The sequence below is a fragment of the Loa loa genome, assembly GCF_000183805.2.
Source record: "Loa loa unplaced genomic scaffold supercont3.209, whole genome shotgun sequence".
NCBI lineage: Eukaryota > Metazoa > Nematoda > Chromadorea > Rhabditida > Onchocercidae > Loa > Loa loa.
The window spans coordinates 69273-80275 of record NW_018108389.1 but is presented as its reverse complement, the minus strand read 5'-3'; the positions used below and the strand labels follow the sequence as shown (position 1 = coordinate 80275).

The following is an 11003-nucleotide window of genomic DNA, read 5'->3' as shown; positions in this document are numbered from 1 at the left end:
TAATAATAATAATAATAATATATATATATATATATATATATATATATATATATATATATATATATATATATATATATATATATATATATATATATATATATCCAGTTATTTCGTAAACTCCATTAGTCTACCCATAAACACAATAAAAGCGTATTTGTATGATGATAAAGGTTACACTACGAGATTACTCCACTTAGAGAACAGCAAAAATTGAAACTGATTTAAATCATATGCTTATGAAAAATCACCTCGTTACTGGCTGTGCTGGCGGTAGTGCACTCGGTGTTGGTATGGCAACTGAAAATTAAATATTGCAGGCCTTTAAAAGTGCAGAGACAAAAACTCATACAGGTAATACATACAATTCTAAAACTAAAAACTACCTGAAGCAAAAGTAAACGCAGCAGTAGCAGATGGAGTGAAAGAGGTGGCCGTAGCTGATGATCCATTTAGTGGCCCTAAACACGAAATATCCATCTCGAAAAAATAGTATTGACACAAAACTAAATGGTGAAATCCTTACAGGTTAAAGCAAACTGCAGATCGGTCATCAATACTCACTTTAAATCTTAAGCTCATGCAAAATGTTTTCAAATTATCACCATAAACTCAGAATAAAAGCCTCCCATGTTGCGGCTTAATTTGGCATCAACTATACATTTATATGTTTTACTTACGGAAATAATATATATATGCTTTTAAATTTTACAGTAATAAACGAATCAATATGAAAGGGCTGTAAATGACGAGACAATGGTAAATTTAAACTCGGTAATTACTTAATAGTAAGAGTAAGGAATTTGCAGGGGAAAAAAAAAGGAAAAAGACCACCATGCAGCTATTGACAAAATTGAATATGTCATATAAAAAATTGGCTAAAAACTAAAATTTTCACCTGTACCAAAAGGAAGCATTGTAGTACTATTGGTTGTAGTTGCCAATGACGGCGTTAGAGTTGGAAGTGCTGCATCTGAAACCAAATCAGGAAAAACAAGTTCGACTAGATCGAAAGATATTAAGGTGAACTAAAACACATTAAATTAAACATACATCAAACACACATCACACATTAAACTTTCATATTAGCTACACTTCTTCCAATGCCACTCCTTACATTACAGAAACAATGTTTGACAATCTACCAGCTAACATTTCATTAATAAATTCTGTCGCCTTTTGTATCCAAATCAATGGATATAATATTCAGTTAAGAAGGTATCATCTGAAAGTGAGATTTGGACTTCCTATATCGAATATCCCATATATTAGTACCTTTCCACGGAAGGTTATGAAAAAGATTCAAATGAAGTGCAGGAAAGAAAACACCTAAAAAATTTTGTTTCAAAATGTCCTGGAACTTGACATGCTTTGATTCGCAAGAGACTACAAGCAAGAACTGGCCCTGCTTTGGCATTTCTTGGACAGAATGTGAGTAGCAGCATACATAGTTGAAGACATAAGGATTGCTTCTAACAACAGAAATCAATATTTTTAATTTTGCAACAGTCAAAGAAATAATATTGGATGGAACATGGTCATTTATACTCTCATACAAAATACGACAATACTTGAAGTGACTTGAAGCTGCTTCATTAGTGAAAAAAAAAAAACGAAATCTCGATACATAAGTTGTGTCTGACCTAACTCTACCATTTTCTTATTGGTGATTGGATGAAATACACATATAAATTGCATAAAATAACTTTTAGGAACAAGATTGCATTTAAAAAAAAGATAATCACAAATCCTTTAAAAAAACGAAGGGGAAGTGGCCAAAGGTAGGGTTGTATCTCGGACGTCAACTGTAATATAATTTATAAAAAATTCCAGTGCATCAACTACTAAAACAAAATGTAATACGAGCAATCAACTATTTCGCTCAATCAACTCTGTGATCCGGGGCACTCACCGCTTGACGTCTGTCAGTCAATATTAGCACGATTTATTCATTTCCAAACCAATTTTCCAAAATTTTAGTGGCTTTTAATATGAATAATCATACTGCTTAATCCAGATATTGACGTCGTAGTTGTCGATGTTGTGACTGATGTAGTTTTAGTCTCGAACAATCCCGCAAATTGAGGAGCTGCCACGGAAGTAGCAGATCCAAACACAACGGCTGGTGCAGTAGTAGTAGTCGCAGTTAATGAAGATGCAGCAGAACCAAACAGAGACGGCGCTGTGGTTCCCGTCACAGGGGCAGTGGTGTTGAAACCAAAGGATAATATCGGTGCCGTCACAGTAGTAGTGATTGTAGAAGTAGTAGTAGGTGTAGCAGTGCTAATTACCGTAGATAATCCAAATGTTGATTTTGCTAAAATCACTGCATTTTAAATTCCTTACAAAACTTGTTCTTTTCCAATTTTCTTTTCTTTTCCAAATCTACAAATTTAATTGCCTAGTTCGGCAGTTATTATGAAGAACTCTCAAAGATAACCTCAGGATGATTTAGAATATACAGAGTTCATCTCAATTATCGTAAAACGACTGTATTCCAGTTTTACCTTCGGTGCTTTCACAGGTTTACTACAAGTTTCATGCAACAACGATTATGCTATGATGAAAAGATTCTTATAGATTTGACTTGGGTATCTGGCGGCCGGCAAATTGGACGCGGCCCACCAGCAAGTTTCTTTTTTTGCCCGCGAAACCACGGGAGAAACCTGTCATCTTCCACCCCCTACCGCTCTTTCCTTGTCTTAAATCAAAACCCTCCAATGTTACAGTCCGTTGATCTTTCATCACAAGTTCATCATCTCAACATTAAATAATGATGTAATTAGGTCCTCCACACTTTCAGTAAATCCATTACAATGTTTCACTCACTGTTTTTTTGAAGGGATAGTATATACATACGGAAACAGTATTGGGTAGAAGTGAGTTGAATACATTAGTTCTGCCCTCGAAAACCATTCTAATTTCTTATATGAGTCGCGAGAAAAATTAACTGCCCACCCCAGATACAGTTCATTACAGACTCCTAAAACCTCGGCATGACTCCAAATGTTATTGATATATTTCCTATTATTGCTGGTATAGACTGTGCACTGAGCATAATAATACTATTCCAAGCATATATATTTACTACAAATTCAAAATGTTCCCGGAGCAAATGGTCAAAAAAATAGAATAATTTTTCTGTTTATTTCCCGTAAATCATACCAAAGATATTTTAAAGGGTAAAATAAAATGAACTAAGGGTTATCAAGAACTCCAAAACAACCTGTAGTAGGAGTACCAAACAGAAACCCAGATATTGCAACAGTGCTAGATGTTGTAACAGCAACTTGATCGAATGAACCGCCAGAAGCCGATTTCTGACCAAAAAGACCAGTCGTGGAAGTACCAACAGCTGGAGCAACAGAAGTAGCCGGTTGCAATATTGTGGGTCCTGAAAAAAGAAAAATCTTCCTAAAAATTAAAAATAATTTTGGGAATAAATATTGCCGAATAAAAGCCGACCATGACGTTTTATGCACATCCAAGCAAGCAGAACGTTAAACAAATAAGAAATGATCCAACTTAAGAAATCCAATTTTTATTCCATTACCATTTGGAATAAGACAGTAGACAATTTTCTCTTTTTGCATTATATAATATCTAACAGATCATTTTAAAATTAAGTTTGAATATAGTGAAGGAACACTAAAATACAACTTAACACAGTACTGAGACACTAAGTTTCAGGTAGATCTCATGTATTTTAAAGTAAGAAATAAAAGATCTCCAACACATCACAAAAAAAGAAAAATTACCAAACAAAGAGCCAGGAAGATGGCTATTAGAAACTGAAGTACCAAAGGAAAATGGAGCTGTACTGGTTGTTGCAATAGTCGTCGTTGTAATTGATGACCCAAATCCTAAACCGGTATTTGCTACTGAAAATAATCGTTGCAATGACGCCATACTGATAATGATCGTGTCCGAACTAATAACTAATAATGATTGTTAAAACTAGACCATAAAAAAAACGGAAGTATCCAATTTTATTACTAATATTTCCTGGCAGTAAAATTCAATGGCTACTAAACATAAACAGAACACATCTTACAAAGTGATTGTATGCGGCAAATAAATGATACATGCCATTATTTGCAAATTAATGTGAAAAGATGCACAGAACCATGAAATAAAGAATAAGTAAGCCTTAATCAGTTACCAGTTGTTGCTGCAGTCCCAAACAAAAGGCTTCCACTGCATGGCTGCACGTTTGTGGTAGTGGCTGATGCTGTCGTTGCCGTCGGTGATGTGAGATTAGAGAATAATGAAGATGGCTTTGCACCAACACCTAAGATATTTCAAAAACATGGCTGGATCAGTCGGAATTCCCTTCTACTTTTTCCACAATAATCTTTACAGAATACAAAACATATTAAAATAAACAGTTGTACAGTTAGCATCATCAGCATTGATCAGTAAGAGATATTTATGTTAGACACATAGTTGCGTGTCTGTGTACAGATGAAGAGACCCTACCAAACAGTTACATATCCAGATATTTTCAATATTCTAATATCAAAACTACTAATATATCTAAAGCAATGTAATATGAACATGATCATAAATGGATCATTCTTTCATAATAATAATGCAATGATGAGAGCTGCATGATTGTGTAGTATCAATTTATCCCAGCCTACTGATTTGTTATTAAGAAGTAAGGAACAATAAATAAACTGTTGACTTCTATCTTCCGATAAGTTTTCGAAAAGATCGACTTGAAAATATATTATATAATGGAAAAACTGTCGAATGAAATACGACAGAATAAACTCATAAGTCGTGCAATTAGAAATCAACTTGTACCAAGTGATGATGAAAAGATTGATGCAGTCGTATTTGCAGGAGCCGTACTTATTGTAGTAGTTGTTGTTGCTGCTGTTGCTGCTGCCAATGATGATGCAGTTGTGGAAGTGCCAAACAAACCACCAGAGCTACCAGCCAGTTTAGCACCAAACGTAAATCCACCACCAGCAGTTGTCGAAGGCGAATTGGCAGATGAAGCAAATGTACTGCCAAAAATGCTTCCCGTTCCTGAAGGAATCGGAAATTCACAAAGCTAATAATATCAAAGTCATCTATCCGTTCTATGAGAAACATTTTCAAGCGTTTTTCGAAAAACTCCAAACTGGATATGTATCCGCATAAGGCTCGTCCCCATTGGAATTTATAATACTAATCGAAAAAGTATTGATTAAATCTGAACCACTACTGGTTACTAGCTTGCAACTTCTATTAGTTAAAATACATCCAATCATCGTTAACACAAATGTGCCCTGTTATGTCCTTCAGCAATAAGTTTTCACACCTATCTCGAATGTGTCCGTTCCATGCTTAGCTTGAAATTTCTATCTATACTACTTGTGGCATTTCCTACACACTTATCCAAAATAAGTTCCCACACTTATCCAGAATAAGTCCTTCCCTGCTTAACTGAAAATCCAACATACTCGGAACCTAGTCAGGTAATTAGCTCTCCATTGTCATTTTCAAAGTGCTGTAAATCACCTAGATTGAATTCCATGAGAGCGACAAGGAAAAAAAGAAAAAATGTAAGAAATAAAGTCTTGCGCGATAAGCTTAACCCGAAAAAATAAAAATGAAAGAATAGCAGGAACCTTTATTGGTTGTGGATCCAAAACTAAACCCAGTTGTGGTTCCCGTACTGGAAGGAACACCTGCAGCAGTTCCACCAAATACCAATGGTTTCGACGAGGCGCCAAAAGAAAAACCAGAGGACTGTGTAGTAGTTGTGGCGGTAGAAGCTGTCGTAGTACTACCAAAAGAAAACAATGGTTTCGTTGTTCCCGATGTACCTGTTGTTGTCACATTTGTTGTAGTTGAAGTTGACCCAAAGGTAAATCCCGTACCAGTTGCATTCGAACCACCAAACATAATCTGTAAACTTCATGCACGTTTGATAATTTTTGACAACAAATCCTTGCAAATTACTTCAACAGATCAGTAAGCATATCACGAATGGTTGACTGCTTAGATAAATTCGAACGAATCAAATGGAGATCACATCATTATTGATGGAATGCTTAGAATAATGCAACCAAAACGAAAATCCAACAAATTTTAAAGCCGAATAATGGTTAAAATGTTTTTCTATAACTGCTTATTGAAAAAATATATTTAGGGAAGAGATGGGATAAGAATCGAAATTGGCAAATCGAAACTGTTAAACACGAATATTTGAAGGAATAGCAGAGAATTTACTGACTCAAATTTTGCTACGCAAGGTAGGGTTTCGTTGCAAGATAAGCATTGATCAAAGGAACACTCTTGCGATACCTTCGTTTCCTCTCACTGACGTACGTGTGTCGGTCGCTGGTGATCATCATTGTCGGTTGAATTAAAATGTTACTTTTTAATTCTAGTCATTCAAACGTCAGCTAGACGTCAGTGCGTCAAATATAAGCTATTAGGTTTATACTTATACCGTATTAGGTTTATACGTGTATGAATTTTATCTTTACTTGCACTTCTTGAAAGATAAGCCAAAATATATTCGAAATTGAAATGTTTTTTATTGTACACGTTAAAAAGCCCGATTATCTTTGTTCACACAACAATATATTTCGCTGTGATACATTCTGTCAACGTTTGGATGTATAGCATAATACCTAGATGACACAAAATAATGATAATAAAAGATTAAGAAAGTATACCATAAAATGTTGGAGAATTGTAATATAATTTATTGAAATAATTCTAATATATTCAATTGTCATATTTCAACAAATATTATCTTTCAAGGTGTTAAATACACGTTGCGTATTTAAATTTAACTTTCATAGACGTATAAATGTAAAGCGTAACGCTTGGATGGTAAAATGTAATATTTGATGCGTGAACGATGCAATGTTAAGTGCGACTGGTAAGCTCAAAATTCTTTTGATATATTGAAAATGTATGCATTAGTAAGTGTATGCATTAAAAAGTGATTTGAATTATTCATAATTTATATAAGATTCGCCTCAAATAAGAAGGCCAAGTATTTTTCAAGTCTTATATCTTTGAATCTTATTCAATAACAAATAATGCCAATCGTAATTGTCTTAATTTCACTCATATTTTGATGGGGGCTTAGATTCTGCTGTATTTACCTTACAGATGATAATCAATCAATGAGATTAATAGGTGGTGACAGGCTTTTGATTAACATACTTTAATTAACATATATATTTTACACTATGTGTTCATTTTTAATATTATTTCGTCTTATTTTATATTAAATTTATATTATTTTAAAGATTTGGGAACACACAATAAGTCACTCATGTGATATAATGATTATTATATATTATCAAATTCTATCTTTTCTCCTTTCTTATTCTTCCTTACTTCAACATGTTTTGCATCTTTTAAATTATTCATCAAATCTTTTGCATCTTTTAAGGAGAAAAGATATTCAATCGAAATTGACTGTCGTGCTTAAATTGTTCATAGATCATTTTGATTCAAAATCACCTGTAAACAAAACAACTACAATTTGGAAATAACTTTTTTTTTTTTGACCTAGTTTTTCCTGCTCCGACTAGATTAATTTCAATTTAGTTAATTTCAGTTTAATTTCTTAGGTCAATTATCTGACATTAATTTCGTTTTTCATTTCATCTATTAATAGAGAGGTCAGCTGTCATCGCTGGAAATCGATTAGCTCGTTTGTGCACATTTATTTATCCGATGCATATAGTGAGGGTATTTTGCCGCCGAGAAGTTATCATTCAATGAGATCTACTTGCAGTAGGTGATAAATTGCTCAAGTATATGTTTACTATAAGAGATATGTAGGTGGTGAATCATATTAGTCTCACTTGTAATGGGTATAGGCTAGCAAAGCGTTAAAAATATGTGTTACTCCTGTATGATTAGGTTTAATTGCATCAAGTAGGATTAATTAATTGATCGTAATAAATATAAATGAATTACATTCCATATAGGTTTCCTTTAATAAGTATATGCCAACAGCTACGCATTAATTGCAACTGATATGTTTTAATTATTTATACGTTATTGATTATAACTGCTGCTGATAGTAGATTCCGGTTGGAATAAAAATTTTAGATAATTTTCAAGAAATTTTCGCTTATTTTGAAAATTTCAAAATGTCAATTTTTTTTGTGTAGGTGTATGAATGATTAAAATTTGCAGATGGTTTTGCATTGCACCATGCATACAAAGTAATCGGAATACAAGTAAGGTTAGTTAAAAATAAAAATTGGATGTGGGCTAGGTTAGATAGAAATAAAACTAGGATGTGAATCAGGTCAAGTAAGAAAAGAAGTAAGTTGTAGTCTAGGTAAGAGAAAATGAACTTCAGGTCTGCTAGAATGCAAGCACGTAAATCAATTTTTTGATAGTTCCTAATGCAGCGGTGTTTTTTTTGCAGGATAAAAAGAGAATTGCATGCTTGATTTAAAGATAGGAATTTTATAGATCTGGTTTGATCTGTTCTTGCCTAATTTGAGCAGTTCCTACTAGTTACATCCGTCCGTTCCATTTTCTCCTTGAACGAGAAGTTTGAATCCTCACATGAGCGAGAAATCGCTGCTCATGTCCACTCCTGTAATTCGTCTCATCCACTTTCATCCACCGGATGACTTCTCATCGGTTACTCTCAAGACAGTTATCGGTCCCCTATATTATCGCTTTCGTGAAAATTTGGCGAACGAAAGACAAAGGGAAAACGGATTATTATTTGAAACTATTCGGAAATCCGACTGCAATGCATAATTATAGCTGATGTTCGGTGTTATGTAACCTAATATTGGTCTTAATATCCATCATTCATTCATCTGAACCCTGCACTTCTGGCAATCCAATTTCAGATGTCCCGTTAGTGAGGTTTTTTTTTTTTGCATCTTCCATGTGTATACCATTTCAAATGGAAAAGCTGTTTCGATTAGAATTCGTTTAACCGTTAATGGAGGTGGCTGTTCCTATTCTATGCAGCTTGATTCGCAATTGTTAGTTTTTGAGATCTCCTTCTTCCTCATTTCTTTTATAGCAAAGATTGCACAGCCCACAAACCGAAAACCAGGAGATTTAGGCAGATCGAAAGCATGATAATACCCCTTATGAACGGTATAAATGGAGGTATGAACAGATGCTTTTATTCATTAGTCTTGTATCTTTTAAATTTCACTACAAGCGAATCGTTATTATTATTATTATTAATTGTCATTATAATAATTATTATTAATTATCAAATGCCATATTATTAATTGATGTTATTGTCGTTATTATTGCATGGTTATTAGTGTTATTATTCTCCTACTCGGAATATCCATTCGACTCAGCATGTGAGCAAATAGTGCACTTAATTTTCAAATGTCATTTACTTTTTTTCTTTTTGTTTAATGCTGTATTTCCGAACGAAAGTTTCAAATGGTAAAAATCGAATGACTAGTCCTCTTTGCTTCTTTCCCTATTCCTAGATGGGTCTGCGCTGGTGGGCTTTACCTATAAGTTTAGCAATAGCAATCGATGCCAGAAGCCTGAGATTTTGTGGGCCTGGGGAGGAGAGTGGAACTAAAGAAATCATTAAATATCATGTATGCTTCTGAGGCGAGCACAAATGCATTTAGGGCTCAAATTATCCGCATAGCACAATTTTTTATAATAAAATTCTTACTATTTGAAGTTCAATCCTCTTTCTGTAAGGAAAATTTTTTTTCAAGTTTAAAATATTCAAAAGTCTCTTTTCCAATCGCTTTCCTCCTTATTTTCTCACTCACTCTTCCAGTCATCATTTTTCTGCTCATCTCAGTTTGTTTGGATTATAAGTAATATGAATTGTTGGAGCAAAAATTTTCAACAAGCCATTTAACATCTTCAAACGATAGCAACATTTTTTATGCTTGTATGAGGGGGGAGAGGTTATGAAAATTGGCCTTTCATCTTTTCTATTATTATCTTTTCCTTCCGTCTTCTCCATCATCAGCATCTCTTTGATCTTAATTGAGGAGATTCATTTTTTCATTTTTTAAGAAATAAATTAAGCAGCTAATTTTTTTACACTTCCGAAGCTGAATTTTAATCTTTTTTTTGCTTTCCTTTCGTTCCGATTTTTTATTTTCCATTTCTTTCGATAGCTATGAAAAAAAGAGAAAAACTTAGCTTCTTTTATAGTCGAACTGATCACTTAACTTTAGGCGACATACAGAGAAATTCTTCGAAATACGAAGCAATAACTACCATCAACGTTGAGAATGCCTTTGATTCGGAGGTACGCTTTTTTCAGTATCGAATTACTTCCCTTCTCCTTATTTTCTTTTGCATAATTTATAATCGTTTCTTTTCATGTTTTTTTCTCTTTATTCAGATTTTTTTTTCTTTCCTTTTTTTTAAAATTGCCCTCTTTTTTCCTTTTATATCTCCCAAAAAAATTTCCTGTAGCTTTGTTTCTTTTGTTTGCCCTAACGATTTTTTGTTGAAAAGGAAAAAATAAGGTAAATTCTATAGTTTTGTTTACTAGCATTTCATCTTCAAATAATATCGATGTTATCGGTGATGTCACATGGGGGATAATCATCTATTGTTACTCCTGTGCCTATAAGTAACAGTTGTTGTTTGTCACTGATCTGATTAGTACCATTTTCTTCCAAATGATTCCTTTTTTGTGTTTCTTATTATATTGACATTTATTGGATATGTATAAGCAAAATGATGGAATTTTCTTTACTGAAATTGTTTGCTAATTTCAGTTTTTATTTCCAAAATCTAGACTAAACATTTTAGTGGCGATAAGTTGTTTGGGAATTAATAACTTTTTACTGCTGTTGTGATTTTCGATGAAGGAAAAACGAGAGGAACCTGTGAGGAAGAATGGAGCGAAAATGACAATAGAGGCCGTTCGAAATAACTGGACGATTCGATTTTTTGGTGTCGCCAAATTATTGCCTCTTCTAGCCCGTTCTTTCATATCGCCAGATTATTACTTTTTCCTCTCTCTCTCTCTCTCTCTCTCTCCTCCTCCTCCCTCCCTCCCTCCC

At 33.7% G+C, this 11003-nt stretch overlaps 2 protein-coding genes across 2 annotated transcripts in view; one reads left to right on the top strand and one right to left on the bottom strand.

Moving 5' to 3' along the window:
* Positions 1-5900, bottom strand: part of LOAG_18160 (nuclear pore protein) — a gene marked incomplete at its 3' end in the record, with an annotated part of 7875 nt that extends 1975 nt beyond the window's left edge. Inside the window, exons 1-9 of the mRNA XM_020450826.1 lie at positions 5619-5900; positions 4801-5034; positions 4160-4288; positions 3756-3878; positions 3224-3391; positions 2003-2314; positions 896-970; positions 384-458; positions 257-297 (exon numbers count right to left, since the gene is read on the bottom strand). Coding sequence (XP_020305451.1) covers positions 257-297; positions 384-458; positions 896-970; positions 2003-2314; positions 3224-3391; positions 3756-3878; positions 4160-4288; positions 4801-5034; positions 5619-5895 — 1434 coding nt within the window. The 5' untranslated portion in view covers positions 5896-5900. The remainder of the gene's footprint in view (positions 1-256; positions 298-383; positions 459-895; positions 971-2002; positions 2315-3223; positions 3392-3755; positions 3879-4159; positions 4289-4800; positions 5035-5618) is intronic.
* Positions 5901-6801: 901 nt separating this feature from the next.
* Positions 6802-11003, top strand: part of LOAG_03311 (glutaminase 2) — an 11508-nt gene continuing 7306 nt past the window's right edge. The window contains exon 1 of the mRNA XM_020446283.1: positions 6802-6883. Within this exon, the coding sequence (XP_020303357.1) occupies positions 6852-6883 (32 nt within the window). The 5' untranslated portion in view covers positions 6802-6851. The remainder of the gene's footprint in view (positions 6884-11003) is intronic.